Source organism: Tauraco erythrolophus, chromosome 13, assembly GCF_009769465.1.
Source record: "Tauraco erythrolophus isolate bTauEry1 chromosome 13, bTauEry1.pri, whole genome shotgun sequence".
NCBI lineage: Eukaryota > Metazoa > Chordata > Aves > Musophagiformes > Musophagidae > Tauraco > Tauraco erythrolophus.
Genome location: NC_141477.1, coordinates 14,930,048 through 14,953,835, shown reverse-complemented (window position 1 = coordinate 14,953,835; position 23,788 = coordinate 14,930,048). Strand labels below are relative to the sequence as shown.

At 41.2% G+C, this 23,788-nt stretch overlaps 1 protein-coding gene across 1 annotated transcript in view; it reads right to left on the bottom strand.

Annotated features, from left to right (window-relative positions):
• AFF2 (ALF transcription elongation factor 2) overlaps positions 1-23,788 on the bottom strand; it is a 337,798-nt gene that overhangs the window by 127,026 nt on the left and 186,984 nt on the right. Inside the window, exons 5-6 of the mRNA XM_086619910.1 lie at positions 2,994-3,080; positions 218-254 (exon numbers count right to left, since the gene is read on the bottom strand). Of these exons, the coding sequence (XP_086476036.1) occupies positions 218-254; positions 2,994-3,080 (124 nt within the window). The remainder of the gene's footprint in view (positions 1-217; positions 255-2,993; positions 3,081-23,788) is intronic.

Genomic DNA, 23,788 nt, shown 5'->3' with positions numbered 1-23,788 from the left:
CAAAAGATTACTGTAGAATTAAAATGCACCCAAAGATGTCAGCCCATCTAATTATACTTGGTATCACAACATGCCACAATGCATAATATGTAATAACGGAACTGATCTGCTTTAGCACCATAGAAATTAATTTTTTAGCCTTTGTTTTAATGATGTTAAGAGGAAAAAAAAAAATGAACCCAACCCTGATTGTAGGACCACGATGATAAAGACCTACTTTGTACATTGTATCCTGAGGTCAGATGTTGAGAGTCCTACAAAGAAGAACACACAAAATGTCAGCATTAGTTAAATAAGATGAAGAAGGTAAGATGTATCTTAACTTGCTAGATTAAGGGCACTGGCATTGCACAAAGAGGGAAGGAGATGGTACAGGGAAGGAATCATGTGATTGTTAAGCCAGCGCCAGTGACATTAGTTTAAAAAAACATTAACTGTGGAGACAGAGCACCGCTGAGGGACTCTTTCCCAGTTCAGACAAGAGCATATCCTCAGCTGCTGTAAATCTACATGCCCCCTTTATGGAGACACTGCACAGATTTATACCCGCAGCACTCCTCGCCTTTTCTGGACGTGGCCATGGATGTGTGCATGAGCCGTCTATGATGTACAATTTAGGCCACAGCACGATTGCAACTACGCATTAAATTCAGCACCACTGCCTTTTTTTGATCTCACTGCTTGGAAATACAGTAACCTTCTTTGATAGTCACCATTTTTATTTGGACTGTGACACAGGATTTGATGAAGACTTAGGAAGCAGATCTTCACCTGATGGAAACTGGTCCCAATCCAATGAAATCAATGGAAGCGCAACAACTTGAAACTGGCAAAGAATCTGGCTTGTAATACGCAGCATGCTAATGCCAGGATTCTTGTTGGCTGACAATAACTAAGCTGCTTACTTAACGCCGCGGTGTTTTCTTGCTTAGTTTTTCTCTAGGCTTTATAGTCCACAGTGATTGTAATCAGCTTTCCTTCCAAGCAGAGTTTGATCATTGGAAATTGAGGTGTTATTTACAACCTCATCTTACAGCCAGGCACTACTTTGCTGGAAGTGTTAGTTCTGTAGGATGTTAAAGTCATTAAAGCCCTCACTGCACTTCCTCTTAGGGCATTATTAGCTCCTAATATTATATTGTGCTGTCAGTCAGTCCCTTGTGAAGTAAATCATGCCCTAAGAGTAAACATGGCACTTCAAATTTGAATGTCAAAGGGATAAATTGTTCTGATAAGTTTCGCCTTTGTTATCACACTCTTCGATATACATTTCTTATGAGGATATTTTTTTTTTTAATAGTTAAATTGAGAACTTCTAATAGCACCCGTCTCTGGTTTATATGGCTGCACAATCTAGCAGCCTTATGTCTAAGGTCTGTAATTTGGCTAGCTAGAATTGATTTAATGTGATGTTATGAAGAGACATTTTTGTTGTACTTTTTTAAGTAAAATCAGCAAACTTGGAAACATTCATATGCTTGCCTATTTCCTAAACTGTTAGCTAAAAAAAAAAAGTAATTTATATTTTGAAGTGATATGGTCAAGAATTTTAGGATCAACATTTAACACACCCAGAAATTAACTTTGATGTGGATCTTAAAAGTTCAAAGCAAAGTTAATAGAAATAGAAAAGCAAAACAAACTTTCAGATTCTCTGAACCTATGCTTATACTGCTGCCAATGGAGACAGTGGCAGCCAGCAGGACTCAGACCACTTTCTGTAGGGCCCAGCAAAACCAGAGTACTAAAGTAAGGGATGGTATAAATTAAAAAAAAATACAGCTTCCAGTGGGCAAAACCCTCTACTCTCACTGTATTCACACAGGTCAGACTCCACTTTCACCTAAATGGGTTTAACTGACTTCAACCCAATTTGCACTGAGGATTATACCCTTGTATGATTATGACTTCAGGTGCTTAATGCTGCAGCAGTTAACTGCAGTGACATTGGCAGTGCTAGAGCAGGAACAATCACATTCCATTAAAATAAGGCATTCTGGGAAATGGTTTTGTTTTTTTAAGGAGCCACAGATACTGCTAATTTCATATGGCTTCTAATTAAGTATGGCAGCTGCATTTCAGACAGTGGAATATCTGCCAAACAGATAAAATCAGTATGAGGAAAATAACATTGCAGTTTCTAAAACAGGATAAGATTCCTTGAACCATAATGTCAAGCAGTACCAGTTTTATAAGATATTTTCCAAGGTCCTGCCTTTAGAAATTTTTTTTTTCTATAGCTCCATGTCAGACTGGTGCTGATTTCCCACCCTGGGGAAGTTCTCCCCTTTCCCAAACATCATCAGCTGACAGTTGTCCGGGTCCCACCACAAGATACTTCCAGCAATAATTGCCCTGGGTACGAGCTCGATCTCTAACAGTGCTGCCAGAATGATGGCTAGAAGGCAACAATGGAATTTGGGCTAAAGACACATTCAAATCACACAACATCACAGCTCCCTGCGCGTTAGGTGACCTGCAGGTACTCTCCAGGCACGTGGTGCTTTTCACGTGGCAAGTGCTGAGCGTGTGCTTTGCACGAGGCCAACACTGAGGATGGCGTTGTGCAGCTTCGCGTGCCGCTGGCGCGTGTTCACAGACAGATGTCACAGCACTGTTCACATGAGGGACCGCAATTTGACCGTGCAGCCCAAACCTCATCATGCAAGCAATCACTAAGTAGGAACAAATGACCCTTTCAGCCATTGCATTGCACAAATAATAATGGAAGAAAAATAAACAAATAAAATTTATTGTACTTGATGTGAAAAGATTCCTAACAACAGAGATAAAATTCACTTTGCCTCCGCTGTTACTTGTGCGGCTTTAAATAAGCAGTCCTACTAGGAACAATAGTCTAATTGGGAATTTCCAACTAAAAATAGTCTTAGAAATTTTTGAAAAAGGAACCAATTACAAAAATAAACTTTCCAGTGAAGAACACTCAACAGAACAGAATGTTAACCAGGTCACTGGTAATAGCCTACTTGTACCTTGCTTGGGATAGAAAACTTGGTCTGCTCAGCTTTGCCAGGAGTGTGAATAGCAGTAAGAGGAGGAGGCCAGGAATGGGTCATCTCCTAGGGAAGAAAAAAAACATGTTTTTGAAAACAAATTCATGTACATGAAGAAGAAACAGGAAAAAATGATCACGTATTCTCCACTGAGCCTGGAGATGCAATTGCTTAAGGAAGCATCACCACACCCATCCTTGGGTGGTAGATGAACACCTTAACCACCCAACAGGCAGCACTTCTTGGGAACAAGGGCAAGGACAGGTTTTATTCTTGAAAATTTTGATCATCTGTTCTTCATCAGGTGGCAGCTGACTCCACCTCCATGGTCAGCCTGTCGAGCTGTACGAACGAAGCCGTATCATAGGTACAGAACAGAGTTTTACCTGCAAAGTCCAACCAGGAAGGGGATCCCTCCTGTACTGCACTGGTTGCAATCTTATAGAGGATTGCATGGTGGCAAAATGCAACCCTATTCAAGATTGCGTAGTGGCAAAACAAACCAGAAGCAGGTCTAGAATAAGCTGCAGTGGGCTTGCAGCATGAATGCCTGGTGTAGAAGAGTGTGGGGACAGTGTCCTACGCGCCAAAGCACGTTCTCATGGCACTGGCCATGGGCACTCACTTTGGATGCAATGTCACAGCATCAGAGCGCTATCGATTCCAGTTTAAAAAGAGGGACTGAGAGATTAGATGATTTGCACAGGATTACACAGAAAGCCCCTGCTTAACTAGGAAATCCAAGTCTCTGGTGAAGACCTCCTACCAGACCATCTAAGCAACACACCCATTTTCTGTATCAGCGTGTTAACTCGTCACTTGCACACACGTTCCGACTGTCTTCAAAGCAACCACCTGGGTGCCCATGGCTGTGAAATACAAGCAGGAGAGACAGGGCACATGCTGCTTTTTCACCCCGAGGCCTGGAACTGCCGCCTCACTGAGCTCGGTGGGAGCAGAATCGGGGCCTCTGTTCAGAGGAGGGGGAAAAATCAGTAAAACAGAGAAAATTCAAAAGTGTTGCTTCAGGTAGAGCTTGTAAATGCCCTTCTAATGAGTGTGTTTTATGGTATATGCTGCTCCATTCTCTCTTATATTTGTTTTGAATTTAATAAATATTCAGAGAGGCAGTAATACTTGTCTCTGGCAATCTGTTACATCTTTGTCTTGGTTGTTTTTCTTTGCCTACAAAGCTCAGAAAAGATTCTTTCTTGAGACAAGGGAGACAAGGAGCAAAACAGGGTCTGATCTAGGAAATTATGCAGGCAATGGCCATAATCCTGACTGCTGTAAACTAAACTTCCCAGCTGCTATTTCACACTGGTCAAGCCCAGGGCCAGCCACAACAAAGCTTATAAACACACAAGTTTCTGTAGGTAACACAGCAACTGCTGTAAACACTCCGCAAATAAAAATATAAGATCATACAATTAATTAAAGAAAATATAACTGTTGTCAAAAGGGCAGTGTGGTGGGTGCATTTGGGCTAAAGACGTGGTCTGGGTGGCTACTGCTGGGTGCTAATGTGTAATTCACTGGAGACACAGCCAGCAAGTTTCAGGTCTCCAGTTGTCCATCACAAATCATGTGTCCTACAGAAGGTCAGGAGAAAGGAAAAATGTGCACCCTGGTCTTCAGTCAATGGGACAGGTGGACATGTAAACTTCCCCCAAGCTCCTGTTAGACACTGGTATTTTATTAGGGCCCATCAAATTTCCACATTTAGCAATGCTGCTTCTGCAGCACCCCGCAAGGGACAGAGCCCAGGAATGACCACTACGGACAGAAGCCCTCACCCAGTCCTGACAGAGGCTTATCTAAAGGGTCACATAGCTACAGGCGGTGCAGCCTAGGGCTAAGCTTGCTAGCTCCTTGTGCAGATGACCCAGGGACAGGGGAGGTTGCAGATGTCTCTGTACTCCTGAAAGCTTTCAAATTTCTGCCTGTGGAGCACAGGACTCGTTTTCATTGCACGAAGCCCAACGGTGGCAATGGGGAGGAAAAAGGCAGCTCACAAACAGCTCATCTCTCCCAGTGGGAGAGGCTGCGGCAGCGCAGTGCAGCGACGAGAAGCACACGATTATATTCCACTGACTGTTTGACCTCGGTGCAGAGGAAGGCAGGAAAAGATTTAAGCATCCGGTGAACTTTTCTATGAGATAATATAATCCAAATCCTGCGTGCCTCTGCCAAAGCCTATGCCATAGAAGTTGCTTTGTGGCAAATCTCTTCATAGCAAAATGATGAAACAGAGTCTGTATCGCATAATTAACAGAGGGATGGGCAGCCTGATTGAAGGCAGAAATGAAGCGTATTCTAGAACTGCAATTACAGGCTTGACCTCAGTCTCTTCCCGTCCACGCATAAAAGGCAAGACAGAGAGCCTAGGATTCACGGGAAGGTGATACCAGCAAATATTTAAGAATATCCACTGTCAAAATGTGTCTAGTGTCCACTGCCTACCAACTCGGCAGGCTGAAGTGTAAGCAAATCTAGTCATCTCCCTGATGATGTCCCCAGTGCACACCTGAACATAAAACAGTGGGAAAAGGAAAAATGAGTCTGCTATTATTTAAGGAAATTCAATTACAAGGTAAGAAATCCTGAATCCACTGAGGTCAGAGGCAAAAGTCAACTTCAGTGAGGTTAAGACTATCCAATCTCTGTGTTTACAGAGTGACCTTGTGAGCATCAAAGTCTATTACAAAGGTACCAGCTAGCTACCTTGAAGCATTTTGCTTCAATTATAACTGTAATAAAAATTATTGGATAGAAAATTCCAGATAGGATCACACATGCAAAACAACACAAGTGTTCAAACCGAAGTGTAAATACTGTGTGAAGCAGTGAGGAAGTACAGAGCTACTTACAGAAACATGCCTGCATCTACCTACTGATAGGTGCCACAGCACTGCTGACCAAAAGACCTTGAATGGTCGTACAGAAAGTTTTGAGTTTACTTCAAAACATGTGAGCAGCAACCCCACACTGACCACCACACAGCCGCAGGTTATACTGGCGCAGAGCACTGCTGAGCTACAGAATGACATGGAAAAACAGCACTGCGCTGTTTTCAGCGAAGGGTCCAAATCCCCACCCCATGTCCTGCAGAGATGGGATCAGCTGCCCTAACTCTCTCCTACTCTGTTCCTTAAGCACATGCACAGTACTCTGGAGATCCAGAAGAAAGGATGTCATTTGTTTAATCATTCACATGACTTCACCATTCTTTGCTATGCCTCAGTTTCTTTTGGAGGTCCCTTATCTTTAAGTACTTGCTAAGCTCTATTTTGTTTAACTTGTGAAATCTGATATATCTGCCCTCTAACATGTTATGACTATAAAGAACCACACAGACAGTGTGTGTGTTGTGTTGCATCCATTAAGATGTGTATATAAATATCTTGGTTTGTAAATACCTGGGAAAATAGGCAGGGAATTGTATTTTTTTTTTTCCAGGAAAAGTTAAAAAACTTTAATCAATCCAAATTTGGAAGTATTTAGAAATTCCTGGAAGTAACAATAATAAAACCGAGCATATGAAATGCTTTAAGGAGGAATTTAATGGAAACAAAGTAATCCCACAAAATTGAGTTAGGATTTATTTTCACATGGTTTGGACTTAAAATAATTCCAAAATCATGTTAACTGTTGGAGTGGGTAGATGGCTGCTATGGAAGCATGCATTTTTTTTATAGACCTGGAGATTAAATGAGAAAGTAAACCTGCACAGTTTGTTGGCTTAAAAGTCACTGTGCTCCTCTGATGTAGTAACATCAAGCATCCTCCTTTCTGAAAATTATTTAAACATTGTTTTAATTGACTCCATGTGCTTTATTTATTAGAGCTAGGCACGCTTGTCTCTTCAGCTCACTCTGCTTTTTTCAGCTACAAAAGCCCTCAGGTAAGTAACTAAGAAGGACACATGCAGATGTGATCTAATGAATCACCAAAAATACAAATAATCCAAGCAAACTTTTTAAGGGCTGCAGAGGTACAGGGTCAAATCACGATAATAAATGGAAGGAGAGAACTGGGGAAGGATTTAAAATTGCAAGCTTCTAAGGAAAGGCCAGAGCAAGAGAATTGAGTACAGGGTATATGGGGCAGACGGTAAATAGCTTTACAAAACCAGGCCCTAAAATTAATAGCTGTCTTTAAGATTTATTTCCTTTCTCTGTATTTCATTTTTCCATCATTTCCTTCTTGTTCAAAAGAAAGTGTGCAGTGTTTTTAAATACAGATAAAGTACTGAGCCAGGCTCTAAGAGGTCATCATGGAAAAAAGCAGCTAGACTGTGTACTCTGCGATCCTACTGAGGCAGCTTCCCTTCCTACAGTGAGCTCTAAACTGCTCAGCCTGATCTAATTTGAAGTCTCCCAAGATATAGGGCTCATGCTACTTCCCTTGGGAGAATTGAGGGGAGACATGAGAACAGCCTTCAATTACAGAAATAACTGTTGCTAAAGGAGAGAATAATCTGTTCTCCAGTTTTATGGTGGGTATGAACTTAAACTGCAGCCAGAATGGTTCCAGTTAGACATAGAAAAAGCTCACTAATGGTAAGGACCATGTAGCACTGAAACAGATTGCTCAGACAGCTACACAGACTCCATCTTTGCAGGAACACACTTAAGAACAGATTAGCACGCATCAGTCAGGAATGGCTTAGGCAGAATTGATTCCTGCATTGGGACAGGGATGTGCAGTAGGATGAGATTTCTAAGACCTGTCCCAGCCCTTTTTCTTGTTCTGCAGTTTGACAGATCTCTGTTGGCCAAACGCCACCCTTAGTGCCTCTCACGTGGACAGTCGATCCACAAAGAGGCAGAAGAAAAAAGCAACAATCCCAGTGTTTTTCTTCTCTGGCATTAGAGTCCATAAAGGCAGTTTCAGGACTGACACTTTGTCCACATCCTTAGAGAGCAGCCACAGGAGCACCAGCCCTGAACACGTGGCTAGCCATGAGCGCAATCAGAGGCCACTGCTGCTGAAGAGACCTTATCTGTGGTAGTCCTTCTGTCAACTGCCCTTCTCAGACCTTTTAACTCTTGGCTAAATCTTTTGCTTTAAACTTTGTCCAATTTTTGATTATATAGTATGTTAAAGTTGCATTCAGAAAAAATTAATATATGATGAATAGATGTTCCAAGGTTATTACAAACTTGATGTTACAGCTGGTGCTAAGCAACCTACTGCCTTGATGGAATAAAGATAGCCAAGTGATCTACCATTTATTAAAGACTCTATTAATGATTTATTAATGTTTTATTAACTATTTATCAATGCAACCTTAATAAAAAGCAAGTCTTGTTTCACAGTATCTTTCTGGTTTCTGCATTTATACAAACCTGATCAAACTCTCTCTGCTAGGAAGCCAGTAATGCATGAGGGGCAGCCACATTTTATGTGTGATGCATATGGAATTCAAAAACATCTCAGAGCCCATTTCATCTTTGTGGAAAAGGCAAAGGAAAGAATGAATATATAGATATATATTTATACATGTACAAGCAAATGACACTAAAACGTAAAGGAACACAAAGGCAATAAACCTATGGGTTGTTTTTCCTTCATATTCCTTATGAAGGAATAGAAAATTTCCATGAGCAGTTGGGAAGATCCTGACCAGAATCTGGCCTGCTTTATCTTGGGCCAAAGGCTTTCTGAGGAAGGGATCTTGATACCTTGTCTGTATTGACAGGGACATGATAGATAAATTCATGGATATGCATTTGATTATCATGTTTCAGCACTTCAAAAAAAATTCTCAGCACCTTTTTCCTGACAGGAGAAAGAGAAAAAAAAAAAAAAAGACCTCATTGATGGCTTGATGGCCTCCAAAAGGAAGACAGTTTTCCTGGTATGAATGTTAAGGCAGAAAATGTTTTACTCATGCATATGTTTTCGGAAATTTATTACCAGTGGCTGGTGCCCAGTACACAGTTTTGGAGGAACAATGTGGTGGCATCAGCAATGATGCCTTTGTCAGAATCTATCTTGCTACTGTACCAAGAACTACTAGAAAGCCATTTGGAAATACAGAGCATACATGAACGAGTTTATTACTGAAAAGTCAGAGTTTATTCTACAAAAAGAAACTATTTCCCTGACCATAATCTAAAACTGCAGTGTTTACCTTGTGGGTTTTGTCAATGACAACAAATAAGCTCCCTTTGCCCACCTGGGGAATGGGATGCATTCCATATCCTCCCATGGTAAATTAATATTCCTTTCCATATTAATAAGAAGGGGAAGGACATACAGAAATGATATTCAGTGAAAATGAATACAGAAATTGCTTTAGAAGCCAATAGGGGTTGACTATAAACTTTACAACACGTTTTTCTTTCCTACTTTTTTAACATTTGGAAATCCACAAAGAAAGTGATAGCCATACGGACACTTTCTTTTTCTGTTGAGCTTCTCAATGCTCTCTGACTCTCACATACCTCACACTTTTCAATATATTTTCCTCATACTGTAGCTTTTATAATTAATAACACTCATATTCTTTGCTTAGAGCATTTAGAAGACAATAAAACCCCAGCAAATCATGATTGATGTACTTACTGCTTTAACCAACCTTGTGTATGTGAAAAAAACCAATGCTCCATTACAGTGAGAAGGTATCTCAGCTCAGGAGGCTCGTTTAGGGGGAGAGTAAGGAAGCTACATCACATGAACCCACCACTGGATTTCCAATTTAATAAGTCTGACACAATCCTAAAAGTAACCACACCCTATCCAATAGTGTGTCTACACTGTCAAATGATTTATCTCCCTGCTGGGTCTTGGGCTCTAAACAGTCTGTGCTGTGCAAATAACAGTTCATTCCCAAGGCTCCTCTGTGCAACAGGTTGGATACTTCTCTCCAAGGTGGATCAGGATAATTTTCTTCAGGGTCCACCTCAGGAAGATCGTATGGCCAAAAACTGACCTGAATGGGGCTCACAATGTCCAGGACAGTCCTTCAATTCAGTCCCAAGTACGTTTTGTGCCCTCAAACACCTTCTCACACATTCTTGACATTTTTAGGAACATGCAGCACAACCCCCTAAGGGACTGACTATAGAAACACCAGTATGGTGAACTGCAACAAAACATGAGGTCTGTAGCAGCTGTATCCCTACTCTTACAAGGTTTAGATTATCTGTACGAGTAAAGTGCAGGAAGGACATGGAGGGTTCAGGGAACATAGTTGGTGAAGTAAAATCACAGTGTCAAAAATGAAACAAGTCCTTACAGGAAGCACACAGAAGGGCTCTCTTGACAAGTTTTATATGATGAGACAGAATTAAGAGTTCTGTGGAAATGGGAGGCCTGAGAAATCATGAGGTCAAAGGCAGACGCATCCTGCCTGTATGACTGCCTCTCTGACCCACGCTGTCTTTGTCTTAGACCATTCCCTAAGCTTTCCAGTGAAAGCCCAGGAGATGAGCAGGAGCCAGTGCTGTCTTTACGACAAGCCATGAGCCTTCAGAGAGTCCAAAGACAGGCATAATGACACTGAGGTAACTTCACTTCCCATCGAAGAGAGACAGGAGGCGTCTTCTCTGCTTGCAGAATATGTGCGGTTTATTAAGGGCAGGCCATAACAGCTACTTGTGAGGAGAGGATGATGAAAGCTTTGAAGTTTTGCCAAGCACACGTGAGATGCTGGGCCATGTGAGGCGTTCGTACTTCCATGCGGCTGTTCTTCTGGACAGACCTACTGATGGGGGAGGAACGTGGAACTGCCAGAACGGGTCAGACTGGAGGTCCTGCTCATCTGGGATGCTGGTGGACAGTGGTCGGTGCTGTGTCTTTCACAGAGTGCTTCAAGAACACCAGAGCAATCATTAAAGTAAAATCCTGATCCTCCATACTTACTAATTTTCAGCTATGCAGAGATCCTATCTGTTTAATACTGCACCAGAACTGGATATTCAGTTAACACCAGCTAACACCAGTTTTAGAGTCCTAAAAGTTAATAAAAGGTCCATAAATATTGAGGCACCTGCAGTCACATGTACTAAACCCACTTCCAGAAAGCTGGGCATCCTTCAGCTCTTGGTAACTGAACTAATTCATTGCTCAATACACAGTACCAGAGTCTTGCTGTGGACAGTATGGCCAATGCAATACCTCCTGTTCTTGGCAGCTTCTCATCCCCACTGAGATGCACAGCCATATCCCATTGATTTTATTTATTCAAAATGATACTTGTTGGTAACCATCTCCAGGGATGGCACATCTAATTTTCATGAGGGCCTCAAGAGATAGGAAGTATGCATTGAACTGTTAAACACAACACAACATCCTGGCAGTACTACAGTATAATATAAACAAAGGCACAATAAGTAATAAAAAGCTAATTCTTTCAAAAGTTACTAATACCAACATATAATTTCATCTCTGCAATTTAAAAAACATTGGCAACATTTCTCCAAGTAAATAAGCAACTGTGTTTTGAAACTATTCACTGCTGGCACTTGTTTAAGGGAATCTGGTAATTTGTTCCATCCATCCTGAGCTTCACAAGCGAAAAAGCATGTCTTGAATCGCCTGTTTTCTTCTCTGAAACTTCGGGTTCACACCAAGAGGAGAGTAGAACTGTAATTTACAGTTACAAAACAAGACTGCACCTACCCTGAGGCACTCCACTGTGCACATTTATACAATACATTACACCATCTCCTTTATGTTGCCAGATGCAATCAATTCATGACTTTTTCATACAAAACACAACAGTGAATTATGTAGTCACATGACAAGACCTTATCCATGTAATTTATTACAAAATGCATTTAATTTCTAGAGCCACTTATGCCAATGCTGTGAAAAAATAAAATCTCCAAATTCAATATAAGGCAAAATTAAATTACTACACAACTACACAACTTCTTGTTCCGTAGGCTTAGCACAGAAATTGTTTAAGTTTTACATTGTGCATTAAGTTTTAGACCCACATAACCAGCTTATAACCAACATCCTGACAATATGATGAAACTGAGTCTAAAAATCATCGTGAATTTGAAAGCATCAACTTGTGTCAGAAGATACCAACTTTAGTCTTAAAACAGCAGCATCAGTTACCTGAAATAGCATATAGGGGGAAATTAAGAAACATCAGGCAACTTATTTGAGTTTAAAGCTGAATTATTTTGTGTAAGCCATGATTTACTTTCATTAAAATTGGACTCCAAGTTGTTACTCATCAAATACAAAGAAATGAGCTACCACATACTGCTGTACAATACACATTGAAATCTTTTACAAAAGCTGTTTTTTTGCTGTCAGAACCAAGACTCTGCCAGATCTCTTTTATTTTGCTTACCACACAAGCAGCATTGCAGCATGGGTTTTCCTGAGCGGGTGTGCCAGGGTAGCATTTCTTTTTAATGTTGTTTCCCTCTTACATGGTTTCATCAACACCTCAACTGTAACGTCATTAAAACAGTGGTCTGACGCTGAAGTGAAAACACAGTGATCACCCAGAAAAGCTCAAATCTGCCCTCACAGAAGCTGTCCTTTTTCACCATTTCCTCTTCTTCATCTATGTAACGCTCTTCCTATCATGTGTCCCAGCTGAAAACTTGCTTCTCCCTTCGTGTACGAAGAATGCACTCTCTGCCACGGAGCATGATTATCTTTCCAGTGCCTACATCAGAGACTATGAATGCTTTGAGGGCAAAGACTGTCTCATTTTTGTCTTATGCAATGCCTAAGGCAGTGGTGGAACTTCTGAATATTTGCTGGAAATTTGGAACAGTGAATATTGGCTGGAAAATCCTGAGTTGTCCTGGGACAACGCAGCCAGCTTGATCAGCATTCAGCAAGCCCTGGATGGGCAGAAAACTTCAAACTGAAGCCTGATCACTGGATCTTCTAATTCGGCACCCTGGTTTTTTTTAGGGTTAAAAGTGCAGCATGTTTGCCAAAAAATAAACCATGAGTTCTGGCCTGTAACAGAGAGGTAGAGTCTCCTCACACTCAACCCTTTAATTCTCTTCTCTTACAGAAAGACCTAAGCAGTTACCTGAAACCCTATCGTGTGACCTGGCATTTACTGTAGTAATTTTAGCCTTCGGAAAAGAACAAATATTTCAGGCTGGATTTCCTTTTCCTCACTTGTGCCTTGAAGCAGGTCTGTTCCTGCATCTGTGTGTCCTTTAAATCATGCCAACACTCCCCTTTGATCCACTCCCGCTAAGCTAACAGGTGTAGAAAAAATGGATATACGTTATAGAAGATGTTTTGATACAACATACACTTTTTTGGCATGTCAGCCTTACCTAAATAAGCCAGCTTAAAAAGTAAAGAAAACCGAAGCCAAAACACGCTGAGGTCTTTTTTGATCTCACTTAAGGTATGGAGGCTTCAGAATATTTCTAGTAGACAGATTCCCACTGTCACATGCATGTATTTAATTCCTCATCTCCCAGCTTGTTCTTTCTTACACAGCTAGGAAGTCTGAGGTTGGAAACATTAAATACTCAGAACTGTCACTAACACGTATGACAGCTGAGGATGCCTGGTCCCACACAGAGCGGTCCCTAATGTCGCAAATCAGCATGTTCAGTCTTACACACCAGATCAATATAACCCCCTCCCACGCCTGTATTTTTTAAAACCTTCTGAAAACAAACTATGTTACAACAAACTAACTCCTAAAAACAGGGCTGAAAAGGGCAAAGTCCACAACCTTCCTGTCTCCAAACACTACACTACTTTCTTTTTCCCCACAGGAAAACCAGTGAATGAACACAAAAGCCTCAGCACTAAAATGCAGTAAGTTTGGTGCTCCAGCATTTAAAAACTATGTATCTACATTACTAGACGATGACATGTATTGTCTTTGTTGCCTCTAGACGGCCAAAAAGGAATAGTAAACTGTTCATTAGTAATAGTTTATCAGGGGTCATATGAGCAATCTGGAACAAACTTGGAGTAAGCCCAAGAAAAGACCACCCAGTAGACCCATGGTTCTTAGGCAGCTCTGAGCAGTCGGCGCTATTTGCCACTCCAGCTGGTGTCAAACACTGACAATTACCAGTTATCACACAAAGACGAACTGGAATAAATCTGCCAAAGAATACTTTCTTTTTTTTTTTATCAGTACAAAGTGCAATATATTATGCTCAAGCAATTATCAAAAGGCGTTGCTGATGTCACTTTGCTGTAGAGATACAAAGGGTAGATGCAGTAACATGGCATTCTTTTTGAAGGGTAACTTGTGTTATAAGTGAAAGACACCATAAAATGACAACGCTGCTGCAAAGGAGACGGGATGATATGTTTAGTCAAATTCCCAGTCTAAGCCTTTTCAAAGAGCACAAGCAGTCAGTATAACATTCCTTAGGGTTCCTGTGTCCTTTCAAACATGATAGCTTTCTTGTAGTTTGCACTTAGGATATTAAGAAAAATGGTAATGAGGAGATCATGACAACTTCTTTTAAAAGCAACAATGACTCAATTGCCAAGGAAAAAAGGAGTGATAACTATTTTCATGGAAAGAAGCCTCCAGTGAACGCCTCACTGTTGAAGCTGTGTTCTTTGTTTTTGTCTGAACTCAGGAATGACAGGGGGCTGCTCTTAAAAAAAAAAATCTGAGCACCAGTTTTCATTTGATTGGTACAACACTCTTTTTTCAGATAAACTGGCAGCTCAGCCCTCTTATTGGAAAGATTAGAGACTCAAGAGGTTAGAAACGATAAAATACTGGAATAAAGTGGGATTAATTGGCTTGATTTAAAAAAAATAAAAAATCACTACTGGGAATGTTCTCCTACAAACCAAACACCAAGGTTTTTTTCTGAGGCTCAGAAGAATATTTTTAAAGGTTACTGTACCTTGGGGTACACAAACAACATATTCTTTAGCTGGATATACTCATGGCAAAGAAATTAATGGACTACAAAGCCCAAAGGGGCCTTTAACACTCAGTGCTTGTGCAATAAATTCCATCAGAAGATCTCAAAGCATTCCTCACAAGAGATCAGTACCTGTCATTTTCCAGCTTGACTCCAGAGGTGACATTTGGTCCATGCCTTAAATCACCCACTCAGTCAGCAGCAAACACAATGAACACTACACTTTGCCTTTTTTTTTTCCCCCATTAGCAACTCATGGAAGTCTCCTAACTTCACAGGCGTCCATGTCGTTCCTGTTTCACCCTGAAAGTACTAGTAGGGATTATTTCCAACTCCCCCAAAAAAAACATTTGCTTAGATGTTGCACAGAAATTTTGAAATAGAGGAAATAATTAAAGTAGAATTGTAAACTGTTGAGAACTGGGTTTCTAGTGACACCCATAGCAGAGCCATGGCACCAGGAGCCCTGGCATGCAACACGGTAACACTTGCAGCAGGTAGAATAAACAGGGCATGCAGAATGTTGAACAAACACAAATCTGGGCACTTAGGTCTGAACTTCAAATTGATATTTGTAGTCAGTTTTTATCTCTTGCCTCTGAACAATGGTCAACAAACACCTCAATGCCTTGAACTAATAAAACAATCTTCCTTTCTAATGCTACAGCCTGACATTTTCCTCAGCTGACTTCTGCAAGGCTGGGTGCGTGTGACTGTTTTTAAATCAAAAAGAAATGTGAGAAATTCCGTGGGGGAAAAAAAAAAATAAAAGCAAAGCATTCTGGTCAGATTTTCTAGCTATCCAAAGAAATTGTTACACAGCTGACATAAATCTATGTGGCAGGATCTACAAGCTAATTAAACAAATGTGACAATTTAACTGTTACAATTTGAAAACGCTCAAAAGTGCCTCCCATCCACTGTGTGCATTCTTCTGAAATGTGTATTAAAAACCATGTACTGTATTAAGACATTGAAAGGAACTTACATATTCAATAAAAAACACAATTACAAGCACAATTTGAAATATATGGCTAAAATAGATTGGAAGTTCATAAGGTTTCTCAGAACATTAAATTCAATGACACGCTTTCCTTAAAGAAATGTTAGAAATTCTCTATAGAAATGGATAAGCCACAGTATGTAGCATAATTTTCAATATCTGATTGAGCCTTGCTTTTGCACAATTGTAACACCAATAATTCCAGCTGAGGACCTCAATGCATTTTACTAGCAACTAATTTGACTTCGCAGCGCGATGGCAGTGTGGGTGAGGTTCTATCTCCCCATTTCACAGAAGGAGACACTGTGGAGCAAAGGGGCATCTCAAGGTTATACAGCAGATTGAAGGTAGGATGTTTTATCTGAGTCTACGTATTCAAACCTTTATTGAGATGATGTTCAAAGAGGTGGGAAGATGGACCATATCAGTCTTTTACTGACAGGTGTGAAGTGGTGTATTCTGAAGACTCTGACAGCTGAAACAATCTCCACAGGTAAGAAGGAAGACCCCTTCAGAAAGAGCTCCACTGACTACGCTGCAGGACAGTCTTAAAAGCCTACAGATCAATGGCAAGTAGCAAAGACATAAATTGCTCCCCCTCCCAAAGGTGGCTTCTATAACTATTCTCCTTACAGAATGTGGAATAACTTCAACTTAAAACAGATGATGATTGTAAGACTGCCTTCCCCTGTCAGGCTGCTTCCCAAACCCCATGGAGGCTGGCAAGGCTGATAGCGTGTCACCACACGACTCCTCCAAAGGAAAAGTCCATCTGCTCGTCCAAGGGGTCTCTCAGGAAGAAACACTTCTTGGCCCACAACTCAGTTGGTGTCTTTATTCTTGCATTAAGAAGAAATTAGGAGCCATTTGGGTTAAATTTAGACTGCAGTACCAGAAGAAAATGGTAACGAATATTCCTGGTATCTGCTGTAACAGAACACTTCCACCCACTTCCTCCGAAAGCAACAATGAAATTCAAAGTTCTAACTTTGGGCTCACTCCAGGTGTCATCTTTGTCCTGTTTTCTTTACTTTACTGCATAAGAGCTGTGAAGCACCAAAGGTTGTACCATGGCAGGTAAAGTTAAAGCAGTGAAACTGAGCATACCTCAACTATCTGAGGTATAACCCCTTTTTGGTCCATTTCTTTTCAGTTCTTTAGTTCTTTCCTTATATATTTATTTTTAACCATCAACCATTTTTTTTAGATTTTGATTGTCATGGCTGGCTGAAACTTCAGAGGAGAATTTCAAAGAGGAGAGCTCTTGTAACTCTTTCTGATTTAGTTAACTCATTTAGTTAGTCTTCCAGCCCTGTCTTGCCTCGGACACTGCAAGTCAGTCTAGCCTATTCCTAGCTTTGTTTCTCTTGACTAGCCACACATGGCCAACTTATGCTCTATGGGCCCCACCAGCTTCTTCAGCAGAGCTGACTTACGGGGAGGCTTCCCACCAGGACTTAAAAGCCCCAACGCCTGCCGTCAGGGCTGCAAAAATGGAGCCCTTCCCTTTTGTGAGAGGAAGAGCCACAGAAGATGCTATAGACTTTGTCATTTCAAACCAGAACTGTTTCTAAAGCATGCATTCATTTCAGAAAGCCTAACTCAATTTTAATATGTTTTCAATGTCTTCATTCTGTGCCTAAAGCAATTTGTTATGTAGAGTACACATTATTAATCTACTTAAATGAAAGGTAACATTGCTAGCAGTTTAAACACTCAATGCCCATATTTAACCATGTTTCATTTTGACAGGACAAGATGAAATAACAGAAATGATTAATCTGAGACCAGAGGAATATTCTACTACCTATATTTCAAAATTGGACTATTTTTTTTTGTGTAACACTTTGGCAGTAAGATGTGTGAGTGGAGTATAGAAGCTTCAGAGGGCTTTTCCGCTTGACCGCGCTGCCTACTGTAACAGTAGATGTTACCGCTCCTTTTGGAATCGGCAGCAGCGCTCCAGGACAGGCACACAACAGGCTCTGAAGTTCCTAATCATGTTTTTATACAATATAAATTTGTACAGCCCAGAAGTCCTGAAGGGAGGATACCTGATACAGCTAGAGCCAAACACTTCAACAGTGCAGAAGTGTTTAAAATCTTCCATTGAGTTCAGCACTTGGGGCCTTTTTTGTTCATGGGAGCACATAAAAGGTCAAAGTTGATCTGACATTCCAGATTCCTTGGGTCTGTTTTCTCTCGCACTTTCACTCAAAGATAAGGGAGTTACTCTTTATTTACAATGATGGAAAGGGATGGGAAGTCAGGTCCCATGGGTCTGTAAATCTAGAGTAGGAATCTTAGTTTTATGATACTTTCCACTCAACAACAAGACCTCATCCACTCGTTTTCCCACATTTTTTGTCTCTTTCACTTCCAGTTATTTCTGGAACTATGAAACTTAGAGATATTTGAAAAAGTAGTACATGAAGTGATCAGAACTTTTAAGTGTCACAGAGGGTGCACCTGATCTTCCACAGAAGTTGCAAAACTTATTATCTTTTCCTCTAAGATAATGACTTTGCTTGAATTACTTTATTGTTTGAACTGGCTTTTTAAAAAAAATATTCTGTATATTCTCATAAAATATCATTATTTTTATCATAACAGAGTACTGAATCAGAGTGAGGACGCCGAGCATGGAACATGTTGCAACACATAGTGGATCATTTCTGAGGTGACTGTCAATGAGGAAGAGAAACTAGAAGTGGTGGTCTTGGTGCAAAAGAGATGCAGAGGAGCTTGGAAAACAGGTAAGAATTCACAATTTTCCATTTAGTCACTCATTTCTCATGGAAGTGCTTTCATTCTCTTCAGGAGCAGTAATATATGTCCAAACTCTTGTGATGTCAGCTCACCTTACAGTAATTTTAGTAGCAATGGTAAATCTGGCAATGATAGCAGAATTATATAATACTACTTACATCAGTAATATTTCAATTTGGCAGTACGAAAATATATGTTAAGGTATTATGGTTAAGGAGATAAGAAAACAGAACTGAATAGTGAGTTCAAAATAGGCGCACTGCAATCTCTCTCTCTTTCTGAATACCTTTTGTAATTTTTTTTTATTGTTACTGTGTAGACAGGCTGCAACAGACCCACATAATGATCAGATTTTACGTTTCAAAGATCTTTGCTAAATAATTTCTTTAATACTGCTACGAAAATAAAACCTTTATTTGATAAATGGGCCTGCAGGCTGGAATCAGACCTTGCTTGTCTGTCCTGACAAAGGTCTAATTTTTTGCTGCCTTACATCTTGAAGAGGCATTTATCCCTGTAACAGGCAGGTGCAAACCACCACCTTTTGAATACAGGAAACACTGCGCACCCACACGCATTTGTCAGATCAGACAGTCAACCTTTTCTCCCCGTCACCTCCCCAACAGCATGAAGCCTGCTCTGCACTGATCTGGCAGCACAAAGCAGATTTCTAGTCTATATCTACATCACAAGTGCATTCCTCTCACACCAAACCTGTGCCACGCCAGCAGTGCAGCGGTGGCCCACAAAACCAACTGCATAGGTAAGCACTTGAGCATTCACTCACGCCAACTTCCTACTCAGCTAGCTTGAAGTTAGCTCTGAGTTTTCAACATTAGGTACCTTCAAGTTAATATAGACAGCTTTGAGATAATGCTCCTGAGGTGCCTTTCTCATGGGTGGCACCATAATGTTGTCCCTGTAAAGGTAAATGGCCACAAATTTGAACAATTCTGTTCTGTGGCGTTCAGATGTCACTCACAGTGGCCAAGGCAAGTCTCTCTGTTAAGGGTCTGCTCTAACTCTGCATTCTCCAACTCTCAGAGAGCCTTTTGCACTTCAAGCCTACACTGGGCTGTCATCAAACGACTCCAACTATTGATCTTACCGTGCCTGTGTGCATATGGCTGGACAGGGCACAAAATGCTGTGAAAAGGCTTCTTTTGACCTTCCTGGAATTCTTGCATTGAATGCTTGTGGTGGTACCGAGACAAGAACTGGCCTGGCCACCTACCAAACCAGGAATGGGCTGTTCTCAGAGAATTACGCAGCATTTCCATTTTCTGGAGTGAGACTACATCTAGAGAGTCATCAGAGCAAAGGACTAGATGCTGCTTTTATGTATACCTCAAGTAATGCAGGGATAACTCCTTTTTATTTAATAACAGCAGCAGCGACATAAGTGGAGCTGTTGCCAATTTATACCAGTGTGGGAGGAAGAAGAATTCAATGAACTCAAATGAGATCAGAGGTCAGTGGAATTACCCCTTGATTTATTTTGATGCGAGAGCAGAAACTGGTTCTGCCTCCATTGAGAAAATGCTGATAAAAAGCTGAAAATGCAATGGCTTGGAAATTGCTAAGAAATTAATTGGTTTTATCCATCCAAATCTTCATGTACACAAGCAAAGTCGAAAGAAAAAAACCAAACCCCTACAGTTGTAACACATTGCCTTTTTCAAAGCAGGCTATTACCCGTCCCTTACACGCTTCCAAAGGCTGCACACCAGATGAGGGACAAAGGCCGCAGATACACATTTACACGTGGGTTAACTTTTCAATCCATTTTTTCATTTCAATAGAAATAATAAATCACCTTATCCTGGAGAAAGAAGCAGCTTGACACAAAACATACGGTGCTGGGCTATTTTTATAGCACACCTAAGACATATAGGGATTCATTTATTTACTCAGCTATTTAAAAGTGGCTACTCTTACTCATTCTCTGGACAGCTAAATGCCAGGTTGCTAAGTTACTGTTACTTGACATCATCTCCTCCCCAACGTGCTCCCACATTTGACAGGTTCACATGATTTACTAGGCCAGTCAGCTCGTTATTTACTTGTCCAATGACGTCTGGATAATCATTTTAAATTCACATCATGTCCTCCCCAGCAAGCCCCCAGATTCCACACGAAAATATTTAAACTGCCTGTCAGCTACTAAGTGCATTTGTAACCACACCGGACAGCGTACCTGTATTTTTCAAATTATAATTATTATAATTAGGGTTAGCATCGTTCCTCAGTGTTGGTTTGTATTTTAGAAGAGAAAACAATTACTGAGGGGCAAATAATGGGCTTTCTCTGTTACAGTCTAATTTTGCTCTGCGAACAGCTCAGCTATGGATGATATATATTAAATCCGTTAGTGCTTTCAATTGGCATGAGGAAGGTAATACTACACGTAATTTGCCCAGTCAAGGGCATTTTCACCTGCTGATCAATTTACGTATTCTCCAATGTCATTAGACATGAGCTAGTCATCAGAAGAATAGAAGACCATACAAATTATAGACTTTGCTCATTTAACTCCAGTCATTTTATACTAATTACAATCTGAATTCTATTTAGGATTTGTTTTGCTTCCAGACTAGAAAGCTTTTAATTAATATCACAGCTGTCCACATAACACCAGAAGTCCATCTAGCTACTTCATGCCTTACTACAGCAAATATGCACCTCCAGGAAATCTTTTGTTCCTCTAAGCAGAGACAGATTTTTAGACAGAAGCGCCTGCCCACACGGTTAGCAATACAGACACGAAAGCTTTATGTGTACAGACCAGCGCCCCACTTCTGCGGGATTATGCCTGATCGATTGCCTAAACACCTAGCCCCAAATTTCAATCTACACGAGTCCTCAAGAAAATTTAGTTAAATAAAATTTCCTTTCTTTCCTGTGTAATGTTGCGTGTATGCTTGTCACCTCTTCACCCAGAGGAGCTAAAGGAGGTCCCTTCTGAGCTCTCTATAGGCAGAAAAAGGATGGCTGCTGGTTTGTGCTCAGTGTCACTCCTGCTCGTGCCCCCGTGCCCAGAGCAGCACGACGGCTCAGAAACGCGCAATGACAGCGAGGCGGACGGATGTGAAGACTGGTACAAGTGGCACGAGTAACAGCTTCAGAATACTGCTTTCAAATGTCAGTTCTCCCACCCCATCTGCACTTTGTATCACAACACTTCAATGAACTCATTTGTCAATGGCTGTACATAGGAAGTGACAATTTAATTCCTTATTAATAAAACGTGAATTACACACACACGCTGTTGGTTGCCTGTCCTCCCCGTTATCCACACTTTCAAAGCCATTATGTCAGTTTAAAAAATAAGCCACATTATGGAACAAAAAAACGTGAATCGATCACCAGTGTATTTGCCTTTATCTTTCAATTTGGTACTAGCAATCTGTATTAAATGCAAATCTCCTGTACTATTGTTACAGTTTGGCCTTAGTTATACAAAACAGATCATTACTATTTTTAATTATTACTTTTAACAATTTTCCCAGTCATCTTCGTTAGAAAAGCAAAATCAACAGGAGACTGTCTGCCATTAACCTTTGGCTATAGTATCAGGAACAGTCCTTAAAGCATTTACACAAGATGACATAAGTGGCAAAGTGTTTCAGGAAACCTGAAGGACTGTGAAATTTTGTCTCTGAAGACTCAGGGGTCTGAACAGTCTCAAGACCTTTCCCCTCGCTCAGTTAGAAATTTTTGACCATAAACTCAATTAAACCTTTTTTTTTCTAGGGGAAAAAAAAAAAAGATGACAGAGATTAGGAATTGCAAACCTCTACAATTACAAAAACCATTAAGCAAGTTCAACTTGAAAAAAGAGCTCTGTAAAATCAGGGGTCACAGATGTGAACTTGGGTCCCTCTTCCTTGTAAAGTCTAGTGAAAAAACTTAAAAGAGTTACCGTGTCTTTCTGAGGGGTGAAACTGAATTAAGTCACTTAATTCCCTGACTTTAAAAAAAAAAAAAGAAAAAAGAAAAAAGCAAACTTCAAGGCATGAAACGTTCCCAAGGGAGAGTGGCAGGGCCAGGGCGAGGCAGATGACAGACAGCAGCAGCACCCTTTCTCCAGCAGCGGACATGGCCCAGAGCAGAAATTGCCCGCCATTGCCAATGGTTTGGTTGGCCAAAATGCTCACTATTACAGCCCCATCTGTCTACCTTTGGGACTTGACTGCCTTGCAACCCTTCTTCTTTACCTCTGCAACAAACCCTGACAGGATGGAAATGCTAATAGCTTATTTTTTTACCTGGGGAAGCTTCCACCAGGGAGCTGAGGTCCACACTCCCGAAGGCTCTTCAGAGCCTACATAAATGGCCCCAAAAGACCAGAAAGTATCTGTCAGGGCTGGGAACTTAATCCAGGGTCTCAAAGCCCAAATCGCTGCTGAAACCAAGGGTCATCCTTTCATCTGGAGCAGACAGCCTGAATCTCCTGCCACAGGGCTTCCACGGGGAGCCTGGAGACTAGATTTTGACCACATTCTCTGAGTTATTTTTTCTCCGTTGCCTATCAAGTAGAATACGATACTCTGCATGCAGCCAAAGCACGTTTCCTGCTAGCTTATTCTGCATTATAAATTTGAGAAGAACAAAGTCACTGATAAAACCCAGGTACTTCTACTTCCACATGTGCTTCAGCACCACGCCAAGTTGAAAGCCTGAAACGCTGCCACTGAAGGCAACCAGTTGGGACTGGGGCTTGCTGGGCTTTGATGGGCAGCCCCAGAAGCGGCTCTGTGATCTGCTGCCTTCACACACTCAGGGCCTTGCTGGCAGGTTATAAGGTAGCTGCAGACAGCTTGTCTGTGCCCAGAGCTGCCCGATGCCATGCCGATGGCACACTCAGCCACCTGCACCATGCAGGAGCACATGAACCTGTGTAGCTGTGCTTGTGGCAATGAAGCGCACAGCCCAGATGAACCACGGCCAAGGTCCCACGCTCACCCACGGTGTGCCAGGCCCATACCTGCTTCCCACCACAGATGGTTTCACATGCTCAAGGTGGCTTCTGGCTATGCCTGTGGCTATGGCTGACAGGTTTGCTCCAGGCTGGGCACTGGGGGTGCCTCCGGGCATCTGCACCCAGCAGTCGAGAAAGATCTTCTGATTTGTATCCCTTTTCTGGG